Source organism: Apteryx mantelli, chromosome 14 (assembly GCF_036417845.1).
Source record: "Apteryx mantelli isolate bAptMan1 chromosome 14, bAptMan1.hap1, whole genome shotgun sequence".
Taxonomy (NCBI): Eukaryota; Metazoa; Chordata; class Aves; order Apterygiformes; family Apterygidae; genus Apteryx; species Apteryx mantelli.
The window spans coordinates 13,818,115-13,834,152 of NC_089991.1; the positions used below are offsets into that span (position 1 = coordinate 13,818,115).

Consider the following 16,038-nt stretch of genomic DNA (forward strand, 5'->3'; position numbering starts at 1 on the left):
AAGCAATGCTTTGTGAAGGAAGAAGCATAGATACTACATTGCACTGCCCAGCACACAGAAGTGATAAGTTCACAGCCATTCTGCATCCAGCTGAGTTAGTGCCTAGCTTGCTGCCATGGGGATATGGAGAAGATTCCTCTGCCTTAGCATATTTTCTTCAGTTTCTTCACTATTTTCAGTGCAAAAAATATCATATCATGTGGTATTCTTTAAACAAATCCAACATACCAGTGTATTAATGACTTAAACAGTAAGCATAATTCCCTGGCTTTCATAATTTACATCATGGATAGAGTCACAATGGAAAACTCAGATCTGAATCTTAATTTTCACAAAGCTCAAAGAAAGGTCAAGTTTTGAGCCCACATTTGTGTTTGAACCAACCCTTCCAAAACTCCCTTTTTTTTAGTGATTTGGATTGTGGTCACCTTCCCTACTTTGCAAGATAGCCTGGGACTTTTTCCCCATCCAGGAGTTAGGGTGCTATATGCTAATTTTACTAAGACAGAGGAACTGAATATCTTTATGTAAAAGATTGTAACAGGTCAAGTAGACCTTGGGTCCTGGTAACTCCTGCTCCTATGTGGAGAGCAAGAGAGATACCAATTATTTTCTCTCTAAGGAATCTGGACAATGAATAAATGGTTAATTTCTCATCACTTAGTGGAGCAAATAAATAAATGCCATCAAATTCCAGTTTCACATTAAGATGGGAGGAAAAAAAAAAAAAGGTAAAGATCTGGTTTGAGCCTGTAGTTTTTTGTTTTTTTTTTTAATGCCCTTACTTCAAAGATTCCATCTCAAGTTTTTCTACCTTCTTAATTTGGAGATTTGGGCATATTCCTGTGAGGCAGAGTTCACAAAAGACAGGCTGTTATTTAAACTGGGACTGGTTTGAATTCTACTGCTCTGTGCTGTCAGTCTGTCAAGGCCTTTGGTAACAAGTCAATTCTCCTTTTTTTTTTTTTTTTTCTGGAAAGCCCTAGGCTTTTCTAAAAAGCCTGAAATAGAATGTGTCTAAACTCATGGAGAATATTAAAGAAACGTTTGTTGGTTGATACTGACAATTACCAATATTAGGCAACAAAAGCAAAGCTGCCAAAAACCCAGAAGGTACTCCTCGTCTGAATAGCTTTTAGAAAACTTCAGACTCTTGAGGACATCGTGAAACTATAAACTTGCAGCTTGACAGAACGCGCAGCTTCCTTGACAGTGGTATGAGGAAACCTCCCACTTTGGTTACATTTTCTTGCCTAATTTGGTGCTACTGAGTGTACTGTCTGATGCAACCACAGAATCCATTCCATCACTCTAAGGGAAAAATTCTGAATTGACAAAAGAAGATTTTCTGAAGACAAGTGAAGAAAGAAAGACAGAACATTTGGGGGTGGGAGGGGGCTAATGAGGCAGGCAAATTTTGGATCAGATTTTTCTTAGCATTTGGAGACTATCTTACCATAGATAGAATTCCCGATGCCAATTCTATGTCCCATATGAGCAGATCCATGGTGTGAACGTTTTCTTCCTGGTAATGCTTAGGTGTTTTGATTAGGGCTTCAGAGTCAAATTAACATTTGTTTTCTGAGCAATGGACCTTTAGCTTTGTCCAGACCATTCAGATAAGAAGGGATGCGGTTCTGATGAGAAAGTGTGCCATATTGTCCGATATGTAAACAATAGAATACTGGAAGAGGGGCAGGGCAGTGGCTCAGCCAAAGTTCTGGAGTTTCTTGCATTTTGAAACATAAAGCCTGTCTTAAAGCTTTGAGAAAAATGCCATACACAGAATGCAAGATAGAGTCTGTTTCACTTTCTGAAATGATGTAATACTCAAATGCAAAACCTTGAAATGAAATTCTGTAAAAATTAATGCCACAGTGTTTATTGCAACTCCAGTTTAAAAGGATACCTAAATACCTCAGTACCATATGTCTAGCTTTAAGAATGGGAAGAATTCACATTAACAAACTAGAAAAGACATTCACTGGCTGACTGAGATAATGTTTCACCTGAGGCACCTTTCTGAGGCACCTGTCCAAACTTGCAGAGGCTTGTTTGCCCTGATAGTCTTCTTAAGGAGCTGGTCTGACCACCTAAGAATTGTCATCCTCAGGCAGGCCAAAGGTTCATCTAGGTCAGAGTTCTGTCTCCAGAAATATTCAATGGCAGATTAATAGAGAATACAGAGTGGTTCTTCTCTTGGTGGACAAGTTGAACATGAGTTGACAGTGTGCCCCTATGGTGAAGAAGTCCAACCACATACTGGGCTATATGGGTAAGAGTGTAGCCATCAACTCAAAGGAAATAATAATTTCCCCCTGTTCAGCACTGATGAGGCCACATTTGGAGTGTTCTGTCTAGTTCTGGGCTTCCCAGCACAAGAAAGACACTGACATACTGGCAGAAGTCTGGTAAAGAGTCACCAAGATGGTTAGAGGGTTGGAACATATGACATACAAGGAGAGATTGAGAAGTGGGTTACAAGGAGAGATTGAGAAGTGGGTTTGTTCAGTTTTAAGAAAAGAAGGCAAAGAGAAGGTCTTACTGTTGTCTTCAGCTACTTAACAGGACAGTATAGAGAAGACAGAGCCAGACTCTTCTCAGAGGTGCACAGTGAAAGGATGAGAGGGAATGAGTGCAAATTGCAACAAGAGAAATTCCAATTAGATGTAAGGAAAACAGATTTCACAATGAGAGTATTCAAACAGTGGAACAAGTTGCCCAGAGAAGTTATGGAAACTCCATTTTCAGAGATAGTCAAAAACTGACCTGCTGTGAACTGGCCCTGGCTTGGAGGGCAGAGTGGTAGAACAAGATGACCTCCAGTGATCCATTCCAACCTACATTATTCTATGATACTATGATTTGCTTGGTTAAATGTTAACCATTGCTGGCAGTCAGCTGTTAGGGATTTTGTGGCATATTGTACTTGTCCTTAAGAGTTAACATTTCTAGTTTTGACAAAGCAGACATGGAGAACAGAGTACGATGTTGGATTGATTTTAGCTACTTAAAAAAAAGCTATTTGTTGAAAAGCAAGTGTTCAGATCTATTTAGTAATATCTGCTATAACTTTCTGGAGTTAGATAAGTAGGCCTCCTTACCAAACTAAAACTAATTCTGCAATTTATGATAAATACCCTGTTTGAATTAAAAATTATGAGTGAAATTTTGACCTCATTGGCAGAACACATACAAGTTTTCATTGGCAGGGAGGTAATGTTTTCAATACATGTATGTTAATTGTGGCCAAAGAATAGCCTCTTTGATAGTTTTCTACTTTTATTATTTTATCTTTTCTTTTCCCAACTTCTTATCTCTCCAAGTTGTTATTTTGAAGAAGAAAAAGTAATTACTTGGCAAGCAAATACTTATTCCCTTTAATGGGCCTGTTAAAGATAAAGATAAATATGTAGTGCATATTTTTCTGGGAGTGAGGACATATGTCACAATTATTGTTATATTGCTTTTATTTTGGAGCTCTAAAGTAAGCCAAAATATGACACCAAATATGTTGCTGCAGCAAGTCATTAGTTAAATGCTTGTTTTGTTCTGCGTGGGAGAATGTTATCTGGCTGCATTCCAGAAAGTATTGATGTTCATTAGCTTGTTCCCATTCATGTGATGAAGTGCCTCACATTGAGGACATCAACAGTGCTGAAAAAATTGCAGGTGGGCTAACTAAAAAACAAGTTTTCATGCAACCATATATATCTGGGAAGACTGTACAAGCCAAGATATGTATTGATGTCATCAAGAGTGGGAATTCTGACCTCTTAGTGATCCTAGTTCACATTTCTATGTAACCCAGTTCACAGGCTCCTTCATTTTTATTGTGTGTGGGTGGTTAGGGTTGTCCACCCATGTGCAATTACTGGATCAAACTTTAAAGTCTTGCTCAATAGAAGAGTTGAGAATGAAGTGATGTATTTCTTAAGGAATAAAACTGTGCCAAAGTATTTGAGTATTTGCCTGGAGGAAGGTGAGTTTCCCAGCTTCCACACCTTAAGAAAGATCAAAGGACCCTTTCTGTAAAATTGCAAGTATCAAGCTGGGACAGATCCCAGTTGCAAGTTTCATATGTTACTTTATAAAGTTAAAAAAACAATCTGCAGAGGCTAGAGCTAATTTTTTTTATTCTTCTTATCTTCTGGTACTTTTAAGATAAATTACAAGGGTGTGATACCTACTATTGTGCAACTAGCATGTGAATCCTTTTGACTTACTTACTTAGTTTGATACCATTTATATATGACTGGATTCTTCCTTTACAGATGTATGCGAAATATGTATTAACAGCTTAACACTGAGCATTGAATGAATTGAACAGTGAGCACTGAATAGGACTTATTTTAAATTGCCTTCTATTTTGTATTTTAAAATGTAATTTTCAGGCATTCAGCACTTTTACGTTCTGTCACACTGAAGTCAGTCAAACTGAAATGTTTGAGGAGAGGTTTATTTTAAGGTTGTGTTATGTCTCAGAACGAGGTTAGAGGAAATGCATTGATTTGCCCTGTGTTTAAAATATTTTGACTTTTGTAAAGGAGAAACTGTAACTTATGGAAAGGGAGAAAGGATGTTTTTATAGTCAACATGGAAGGAGGGGTGGATGAGGAGCATATGGGCCTGAGCTCTTCATACACATTCTTTCACAGAACTCCTAATTAAACCTAAGCCTTTTTTACCCTTTTACTGTTAGCAAGTGCCTGCTTACCCATCTCTAATGGCTGATGTACACAGAGATAGCAGACTTCTACTGCAACCTATTAGTGCCTCGTTTAGTACATCAACTATTTGTAAAGCATTCTTTAAGATGAGGAGCACCCACAGAAAGCCCTGGAGGGAATTAGTCAGTCTCTGTTTAGTGCAGATTTAGGGAGGTGTGGTAGGTAAAACCTAAAGGCGCATGCTGAATGAATATGAATAGAAAGCTGGGAAGAGGTGCCACCCTGAGAATGGTGGATCACTGAGTAAGACTGAGGTTTGGTAGAAGATGTGTTATGTGACTGTGTATTTTAGACTGTCATATGATAGAGGCCTCAGGAATAAACATAATTCTGTCGTGATTTTATTTCTGAAGCCTTGATTTTGCAGTCTTTAGTTCTTTCAGGACAACTTTATGCATTGTACAAACTCATTGAGTCTACACATGGTGGAACTGGTAAGAAGATCTCCAGATTAATTTCAGTATAAGGAGAGGAATTGAGAAGTATGAGGATTAACTGACAAATCACCTATTATTTTCTCCAGCGGATACAGGAAAGGATCTCCAATATATGGAGCCACTGAGTGAATATTCATGGTGTGATATTAACACCTCTTTTACAGATTGGATAATTTCTCAGACATGGGAGACTGACAATTTCTAGAGCAGATATTCAGAGGTGCTGGATCCATACAAGCCCCAGGAAATGGGGAATTAAGGAATGAGGCCAATTTTGTGTCTGAGAGGAGCTTTTGTGCAATGAACTTGTTTTTTGCAGAAGAAATGGCAGTTTCAAGCTGTGCTTTGTTACTTTTCTGAAGAATCTTAGACAATGAATTTCCTCACTACCAGCTCCTCACTGCCTCATGATCTATGTCAGGATAGCTTCCTGTAGGGAGGTTTGATTCACCTCATGGGATCATGGCACTGAAAGCATATGCCCCTAAAGATAATACATCAGTCTTGTTTTTGTCTGGATACTCGTGAATTTAGCCTGAGAATCACTAAGAGTGAAAACGAGGCTGAATCAAAGTTAGACATTTGTCATTGGTTTCAAAGGTGTTGAGATTTGACCCCAGAGAGCTGAAGAACAGGAAGGTCCCGCTAATTCTGAACACTGTACCAACAGTATTAGAGAGAAACCTCAAAGACCTCAAAATATAGACTAGCCTGGTTTCAGTTGTAAAATTCCTGAACCAGGAAGGCTAATGAACTTCATTGTACTCTTAGATTTCAAGAGAAAGAGCCACTTCTCAGTCTACACGAAAGAGTTTGGAAGAGGCTGCTGACTAACAGACATCACTTTGAAGTGTTGTCCTGTACAGTTTTACAGGCCATGAGTCTGGTAACACAGTCAATTTGTATAGGAAAAGTTAATACTCCTCCCTACAGATTGCCTCAGAAGTAGTATATAGTATTCTGGTAGTTAGGTAACATGTGCTATTAACCATTCATACTAAAAGACTACAAGAAAACCAAATCTTTTTTTCATAAGTATTTATTAATTTATTTGTAGAGCAAGCGGATCATGAATTAAATTGCATTTACAGCAGAAATAAGATGTGTACTCTTAATATTAAGAAATACTATCAGCACTTGTAGCTAGATTATCAACAGTTTTCTGAAATATCAGATACTTCCTACATTTCAATGTTTAAATATCTTAAATCACCACCCATTACTGAGACTGGAAAAAAATGAAGCATGGTCACAATGGAAGACTTTTTGATTCCAGTGATTCTACATCAGAATTTAAGGCCTAAATCCTCAAAGATATTTGAAAGTATTAGGCCCTCCTGAAAGCTGGAATTTAAGTGTTTGCAGAAAGTGTAGGCTCCAACACATGCTTCTGCCTCTTTCCAGACCTGGGGACTTACACTGTAAGCAGTTCAGAACTAGGCCTTTCGCTTTTTTCCTAAGGTTCAGTGAAGACACCTAGCTCACCTTGAGGCACTACAGAAGTAATTTCAAAATAAACTATAAAAATCTGTATTCTAAGACTCTCTAAATCTTAAACAGATGCTTAACATCCACGTAGAAAACCAGTTAGTAATATGTCTCTGAAATATCAGATATACTGCAGTCAAACTTTTAAATAATTTAAGCTGCCTTTGGTTTCAGTTGCAGATTCCTGGCTACCTGTGGTCTGTGGTTGTGCCTGTGGCATGGGAGGTCTGAATGAATTTTTTTGCAAGAAAACTCCACTACAAGTGATGAACTGGGTACGCATGGGTTACTGAATAAAAGTCCTCTAATGATCACAAGCATGAAAGAAAAGGAGTTTTATTTAGGAGATGTGATATTCAGCTATTGGCTCCCATTTTCTTTCATGTTGATGAGAGGTGGCCACAGGACTTTTTAACAACAGCTTTGGTGTGAGTGAATACAAGCACCTCAAAGCTATGTCCACACCAGCACTCCTGTTGCCTCCACTGTAGCTTGGGTCCCACTGCAAGCACAGGACTTTAAAAGTGTTTGGTTTCTCATGCAACAACCATTTGCCGTGTCCACCAGCTGGACATCGACATGAGTTAGGCAAAGACAGCTAACAAAATGCAGCAGCTAACATTTCTAGGGCCCTGGGCTTGCAATTCCTTCTTCTGCAAAGATATTCGCTGTCACACTGGCAGATGAAGATGGCCCTGATACATGATACATGGCTGCTTCATGCAGGCAAGACTTTCTATGCTGATACATTTCAACAAAATAAATAATAATAAATAATTAAATAATAAAACTGTTCTTTTAATAAGTTAAATATAAAATAAGTTACTTTCCATATAAATTAACACATGAAACATTTCAACTAGTAACTGCCAACATCTGACATTGCAATGTTCATCTCAAATAAATAATAAATAAATAAATAAATAAATAAATGCAATATAATAATATGCAGAACCTACAATAATAGCTGTCAGCAATGTATCAAAAATGTTTCTACTATACATGTTAATATAACATGATGTATGACAGAAGAGTTATTCAAATCTGGGGAATTTAAAAGAGCTGCCAGAATCAGCATCATATTAATTTATCACAAAAAAAGTATGTCATGGCTTCTTAATAATCTCAAATGCAGATTTTCTCCCAATTATTCTTATTTACTTCTGCAAATTCATTCCTGCTTTCTTAAGGAGCACTGTGCCGTTCTCCTAGAATCTCTTACTGGTGTCTGTAAAATAAGAGAAAGGAAGTTCATAGGAGAATTAAAGAATTATCTTCATTTTCCGCAGACACAGATTTTTACTCCACTTATCAATTAAAGCTATGCTGGTCTGAGTCATCTAGTGAAATACCACCACTCAATTTCTATAAAGGACTCAAGCGGATAATGTAAGGCTCTGAAGTTCCCATGTCTTCTGGGGATTATGGGGTTCACCTTCAACTAATGAGAGTTAGGCACCTGTCTTGCTATGGCCCTTTTGAAAATTTCCTTCAGTATACATTTGCATCTAAAAGTGCCCCATACCAGTGAAGATCTGATCCACAGAACAATGTGATCTCATTTGAATTGTTTCTATAGAGTTACATTTACAATTTTTCAACAGTGTTACTCAGGAGACTTGGAGGTCAGAGAGATTTGCATCTGTGTCTAGCTTGAAAAAAAATAGAATGAAAAAATGAAGAGAGAAAGATAAAAATCAGCATAATTCTTTTTGGTGTTGATCTGAAATAGGCTAATTCCAGTTTTCCTACTTAAAAAATGTCCTGACCTGGAATGATAGGTAGATATGAATTTGGAGTTGACAGGGAATGCTAATCAGTTCTAATCAGAAAGAGATTGTTTTTTTTCTGAAAACAGCCATTCCTAAGACTAGCAGAACCAGTTAATGGTGTGTGTATGTGCGCGCGCGCATGTGCACGTGTGTATGTATGTGTCTCTTTCTCTCTCTTTCTTATTTTACTGGTAAAAATTAACTGCATGTGACTTGCCTGCTGTATTTGGACCTTCAGCATTGGTTCATAAGCTATCCATAACCAGAAAGGATAGAAAGCAGCATTGGTTAACACTAGTAACAGCCAAATGCACTTTTATTTCTTGAAGATAATTTTATAAATGCCTAGTTAGGCAGAACACTTCAAATTACTAACCATATCCATGAACCCCCATCTGTTGTTTCCTCTCCCATTTAAATGGATTCTAATTGTTTCCTCACATTTTTTCTGTCAAGAAAATCTTATTTTAGACAGCCCAATACAGCCACATTTGCTTACAAATCTGTATTCTCTTACAGATATTTCATGAAAAAGTGTTCAGGAGCAAAAACTGGTCCAGAGGAAATGTGAAATAGTGTAAGAAGTTCATAGACTCCTCACTCTTCTATATAAGGAATCAGCTTTGCTTCTCCAACAAAAAGGTTCTTTAAGTCTTACCTGCAAAGTGAGGACCACTCACTCCAGGAGGAGCTATAGTAGCGATCGCGAGCCTGCACGGAGATCTTGTCTTTTGGGCCAGCCCTTGGAATCTGAATATGCTGCTCATCAACCTCGTGAACCTACAAACAGAGCGCAGGTCTTTCAGTGGATTGTAAGGGTCAAGCAGAACATACAAGGAAGTGCCAGATACATGCAACAAGCATAGGTAACTCAAAAAACACTGGTAGTCTGTTGTTTTGAAAGCACCAGTCTGCTCCCACAGTTATCAAAGTCATGAGGAACTGTGAGAACCTCAGCCTCTGTAGAAACAAACTAGAAAGTCCACTTTCCATTGAAGTTAGTAATGCAGTGATCCTAACTCAAAACTGAAACTGTATCATTAAACAAAGGGTTTATTTTTTTATCAGGGTTTTCCTTTTTAGTTCTTTTCCCAAAGTGGGATCCCCAATAGAGAGAAGTCCGTGATTTTCAGTATCCATGAGATTTCCACTGAGGACTTGTGACTGGTACAAGAAGCACTCCTAAAACTGGCCAATTTCTCTAGTTAAGGGATCAAAAACAACCTCACTAAATTCAAGGAGTCAGCACTGGGGGAATGGCCCCATCTGCTGGTACAAGCTTGCTTTTTTTTTTTGCATAGAAAAATGCATCCTCTAATGTTGTTGGTTTAATCAGTTGACAGTATGGAATGATCATATATATCAATTTATTTTTCTGGTTGCTGGACCAAGGAAGAGTAGCACTGCAGTTAAGGCCTTGCACTGTGATCAGTTGGTTCATGTACTTCTTTCCAGTTCTGCAGTTGACTTCTTTGTCAACCTAGGCAAATCACTAGAATGCTGTTTTGTGTTGTTTAATGTACTCAGGAGCATTAGCAATACATTTTGTGATTTAAGGCTAATACTGATTAATAATGTTTAGTTAACAATTAACTAATAATTGGGAAGTGAATGGCAAAGGCTGGAGTCTCCACCAGTCTCCACGGAAATGCTACCAAATGAATCATTAATTCCCTATTTGACTGTTCACCTATAAAGAAAATCTGAGCTAGCCAGGTACAAACAACATACAAGGAACTCAGTGCAACAGATCTTAGACTTCTTGATTTGGAAATCGGGATTTTCCCAAATTAGGACCCACGCAACCCCACATATGAATTAGTAGAGACTTTTCTCACACTAGCATGGGTATGCAACACTCCTGGTTACATCAGGGTTGCATCCACCCCAGAGTGTGTTGTTTGGGCCTTGTAGCTCATTGAACTGGGAGGAAGGTTGTTTTCTTTCAAGACAGAATCTTACCACATTTGGGGCTTGGCACCTTCTTTTTTATTCTAGTCCATGGGTCTTGCGTACTAAGCTTACATTATTTATACTGTTTGTTAAAGCAAGAAAAGCTCATTTTGAATGCTGTACCTCTGGCTTGCCTTTGTGTCTCTTTGTACTTTCAACTTTGACCCTGAAAGTCAAAGGGAAGTAGGACTTTGGTGTGCTCCAAGTTTTTGGATATGTCCAGGTCACTGTTCCATTTTTGGCCACATACTGACATTGCGGTGGGTCAGGTTTTACTGCAAGAGAAAATATAGAAGGAATTAAGTCTCATTAGCAGCATGATATCAGATGTTGGTGTCCTATTGTTGATAGTTTAATAAGAATAAGCTGTGGGAGCCTCCATTAGATTAAGACAGGAGTATGTATAATGTATAAGATCTGTGTTTCACATGGAAAATTAACCACACTCCCAGAGCCTTTTTTTTTTTTTTTTTTTTTTTGCCTGGAGGGTTGCAGAGGGCTTTGTCAGAACAGAGGTCCATCTTCAAACCCTGCTGACTGTTAGGACATTTAGCAAAGCATCTGTTTCTTTAGGATGCTGCCTCCTTTTCCTGTGCCCTGTGGCATCATGGTCACAGTTATTCTTATTCCTGTCAGTTTGTATTAGCCTGTCATGGATGTCCATCTGCAAGAATGGATCAGGAGTGAAGAACACATAGCATTAACCATTATCTGAGTCACTGGTAAGTCTGCAGTTCCCAGAGAAGAGCCTGCTCAGTTGTTGGTAGTTCTGTGACTGGGAGACCACATGCCCCTTCCCAAGCATGTCCCTCTCATAGAGAATGCTATAGAAACTTCTGGGAGATCTGGGGGGGAGAGACTAGGAGGTCACAAGCTATGGAGATCTTGCTTCTTCACTTCCTCATACACTTCCGGACTGCTGCTATGATTTGTTTTCCCCTGTTCCTGTAACTGGGGGCTTGATACAGATTTACAGTAGAATAGGGCAGGGATTCCCAAGCTTAGTTTGGTTAGTTACCATTGTTAGTTCCACTCTCAGCAACAACAAGAATAAAGCTAAGACTAAATCATGATTTCTGGTGTACGCACTGATATCTCTGATGAAGAAGCTGCTGGTATAGTTCTCATATTCCACCTCATCGATGACCTCCAGGAACATCTCAATTGGCTGGTGCTCTTCAGCGAATGAACAGTAGTTCTCTTTCTGGCACTGGGCTGTGTATTTAATCACTGAGTTATCAGTGTGAGCCACAGGGCTGCTGCAGGTTACATCTTGAGGGCTGAATACAGAACAGAAGATGGTATTGGAAATGCTGTTTTGTTCTGAGAATTTTTGTTGTCACAAAGATATCATGTAGTTGGTAAGATAATGTTTTGGTGCTGCCTGAATCATTCTATGGCTTCACTTTAACCACTGTAAAAACAGTCCAGTGGGCATTCTTACATTTTCAAAGCTTGATAAAAAGACCTGTCCCCCATAGCAGAAGGAGTTTGTGTTTAAACCTAAAACAGGATATGTCCTTTTCTTCTTTATTACCACTGTTCCATGACAAGCTCTGGTATCTAACTTTGTTCCTCAGCCCTTTCCATAACCTTGCTGGAATAAATGAGGCAAGGTTAAAATGCATCCATTGAGAAACAAATAATAAAAGACAACTATAAAGTGCTACCTGAATCTGGCTCTATTTTTGCATTCAGCGAAATAAAACACTTCGCAGCTATTTCCTCTTTAACTAAATGAAATGATCTCTGCCTGAGTACTCCATGTTTTGGAGAAACCCCTAGGAGTAGTGGGAGGTAGGAAATCCCCACAAGGTTCCCCTCACATATTTCCCTCGCAGGTTTCTGCAGTGTCCCTCAACTGAGACTTGTCAGTGGACATGTGGCTTTTGCAGTGGGTGCAGCCTCCTACTCCTTTAGTGCCACTGGATCTGCTGAGAAGGGACTCAATGCTATGATTGTTTCTACTTTTGGCTCAACTTCCTCTCTCTCCCCTGCATGAACAGTTTTTGCTATTGCTTAAGTTACTCTGTGGCTGTACTGTAGCAGCTGTAACAATCCAGTGGGGGTTGTTCCATTGTCAAATCTTTATTAATTCCTGAGCAATTTCCATGCCCTCATTAGTGAAGTAGGTCCCTGTGATGACCCCAAACCCTTCTGCACATGTTCAGACTCTTGGAGTGGGATTCTTCCCCTTCTTTATGTTCTCAGTTGGCAACCCACAATCCAGGATCTCCTCCACAGAGTAATACCGAAGGCTACTTTGGCCTTATTACGAAGTGGCTAAGGAAAGTACAAGCTTTTACCCTTTTAGACTTCTGATTGTGAACTTCACATTTGGACTCTCATTTTCTGTCATCCATGAACATATGAAAATTCCAGAGTAATTCTTTGCCTCACATTTTAAAAATGTCCTGTTTGGCTCTAGATGGAAAAAGAAAGAAAACAATTTATTTATTTATTTATTTATTTGCCAAGATAAGTCCAAGCAGAGAGAACATAGTAATTCAGCAGACTCCCGTCCACTTTGGCAGATAGTGGGTATACAGGCAGACACAATCTCATGCTACCCATTGAACAGCCATTTCTAGTTAAAAAGCCATATAACCACATTTAGTGGCTGAAAGCTGGTCTACATAGCACCACATTAACCACATCTACATGGCTGTTGGTAGGAGCTAGCATGTACCCAAGCTGTTGCAGATGGCTAATGAAGCCTGTCGTTAAAAGACTTATGTAGACATAGAGATTGTATCTTTCACAGAGAAACATTGCAGCAAACAAAGCAAGTCAGTTGCTTCCTCACCAGAAAAGCAGTAGGGATGTATTGATGTTATTCCATAATTTTTATACCAGTCTAATCATTCCTACCATCACTCCATCCTATGGGTCTGGAGAGTCCTTAATTAATCCCAATGACAACACATTCCCATTTTTCTCATCAGATGCACCATACACACAAGAAGAGTCATCATTTGCCCTTCACTGTCAATAAAGTAATTGAAGAGGACCCATTTTAAAGTGTATATTTCTCATGCAGTTCTCCAGAGAGCTCCCTTTGGTCTGCAATGTGTAAAGCTGAACAAAATACATCACAACATCCTATGACCTTACCTTTAAAACTTTTCAGAATTGACCTCATCATTTGCCCATTTGAGTCTATTTTAGTTATGAGGAAAAAATCATAGCTGATGATTTCATGGGTATCAGCTGTCAGACAGGTGTAGTTGCCAGCATCTGGGAACTCTTTCACTTCAGCAATCAGTGTCTTTCCAGTTCCTTTCACTTCTGTGCCCTTTTTCCAGTAAACTGACAGTGCTTCATCAGATGTGTTACAGGTGAGCTCCACTTTTGTAGCTGGTGTCTCATCACTCCACTCAGATTCTATGACGTATACTGGACATTGCAGAAAAAGGAGTATTAGCAACTGTTCACACTTAACAATGCTAGTAAAGATTGAACTGAGCCCTTTATTCAGCTTCACTCTCCAGGAGAACCAACAAATCTCTTCCTTTATTGCCCCCAGGTCCCACTATCGCCTGGAAATCTTCACTATAAGAAGAGGTTTAACTTAGAAAATTACAGTGCATCTAGAACTTGTTGATCAGTAGAGATGACATCTTAATTGAAGAAGAGATTTTTTTCCACGTTTCAAGAGAATCCTATAGTGGTTTGTAACCCTGGGAAGTAGGCAGGGACCTTTATTTTAAAGATGAGGATGCTAGGACACACTGAGCCCATGTATTCCTCCTTCACACAGCCTTCGGCCTTTGCTTGCAGAATGGCCTGTGAAACCCCTTGGTGCTAAATTGCTTGGCTCCCTGGAAGGCCCTCTTCAGAGTCAAAGGCCTGTGAGCGAGCAGTGGGAAGGAGGAGAGCTCCAGGTAAGTGGTTTGTATTTACCCCTAGCTGATGCTGTATTCCATTTTCTACAAGGAGCAACATATGTACTCCTATCACCCTGGTCCAAATGGAGCGATTTCTAAGAGCCACAGCAGAGTTAAGTGGACTGCAACAGAGAGGTGTGGTCTCCTGAGAGCTGTCTTGTAACTCTGAAGCACCCTATTGGTCATTCCAAATTAGAAGAAATTCCACATAATGAAATAATTTGGAATAATTCCACTAAAGGAATGTTATCTTCTGTCTCTTTGCTGTGGTTTCACATGAGAAGTAAAGTAGTATTCAGTTTGGCTCAAGAACTTCACCTGCACTTCTGTGTGGCAACAATTCTCAAAATTTAACTGCTATTGCTTAGATGCCACCACTGTCACAGGCTCCCCAACTGCATTCAGTGCCCTCAGAGACTGTTCTACATGCAAGAACAGGCAAAAATCTGTTTCTTAGTGTGTCAGCACCTCAGAAAGTACTCAGCTCAGGAAAACAGAGTTCCAATAATGAGCTATAAGACCTTTTCACCAGGACATTTCACTACCAAAATGAGAGCATTAAGACTTCACCACAAAGAAGAAACACTAAGGAATACATGTCAAGTGCTGTATCTAAAATGGCAGAGAACATGCAACTCTAGGAAGCTTACCAAACTGCTTATGGATATTTGGAGCACAGGCAGAGTAAATCTTAAAGATTTCAAACACAAAGATATAAAAGTATATTCTCAATATGGTGACAAACATATCTGTAGTTTTCAGTACAGTGGCATTACTCAGGGAACCCACAGGATAAATCATTTCTTGATGTAAAGATACTGAGGAAGGTAGCTGAATTATTCTTTAGAAATAAAACACTTCACAATCAGATTGAGAATGCACTTCCATGTTGGTTAGGATCCTTGTTTGTGGATCATCCCATTGAAGACAGCCTAGATTATGGAGCTACTCTGGGTGAATAAGAGCAGCAAATATGACCATCTGAATTTAGCCTAATTTTATGGTGAGTAAATTATTTAAAAGATTTGTCAATCTATTACTGACCCTGTATTTTTTACAAATGTGTTTGCAATTCACTTATTTACCAGAAAGGTTGCATAAACTATTTTTAAGTTCTGGATTTTTCTGTGAAATGTTCTTTTTGACAATTGATTCTTCACTGTTTGTGGGCTGTTACCTAAGTCACAAGATAGTGTTTCTGCTTCTTGACTGCATGACTGAAACTTTTGAAACAAGAGAACAGGGAATAGGGAATAAGGCAGTTCCTAATGCAAATATTCAAATTAACAGCTATTGTGCTAGAAGTGTCAACATTCTAGGTTTTCTAAATATTTCCATTAATACCAATTAGTTGGCTAGTTATTCACAAACAAATAATAAAACCTTGGCCAAGGCATTGTAGCTAGCAAATTGCTACATGAATATACTTGTCAATCCTTTTTTTAAGCATTCAGTCATCTATAGGTCTCAATAAATTAAGATTGCTTACCATTCTCCCTCAGTTTCCACTGTGCTTCCAAAAGGGCAGCAAAGGAAAATAGTGAAAGTAAGACAAATAGAAGATGAGACATCTGTAGGAAAAAAATAAATTACTAAACATCATTTAGCATTATTGACTGTGTGCTGAAGCCAAGCTCAGTGCTGGACAGGATAATAAGAGGACAGAGTCATTTCCAATGGACTAAGAAACCTTCTCCCTTTCTAAGAACTCTTAGACTACATCAAAATTGCATAGCAGGTTTGCACTAGGATTCAGGTCGAGACTTTGGTT

At 38.8% G+C, this 16,038-nt stretch overlaps 1 protein-coding gene across 1 annotated transcript; it reads right to left on the minus strand.

Moving 5' to 3' along the window:
• Positions 1-9,081: 9,081 nt before the first annotated feature.
• IL12B (interleukin 12B) lies at positions 9,082-15,838 on the minus strand. Its single transcript, XM_013953680.2, has 6 exons — positions 15,757-15,838; positions 13,495-13,776; positions 12,687-12,804; positions 11,470-11,660; positions 10,504-10,655; positions 9,082-9,207 (listed from the first exon to the last, which is right to left on the minus strand). The coding sequence occupies exons 1-6, from the start codon at positions 15,836-15,838 to the stop codon at positions 9,082-9,084; spliced, it is 951 nt and encodes a 316-aa protein (XP_013809134.1).
• Between the last annotated feature and the right edge of the window lie 200 nt (positions 15,839-16,038).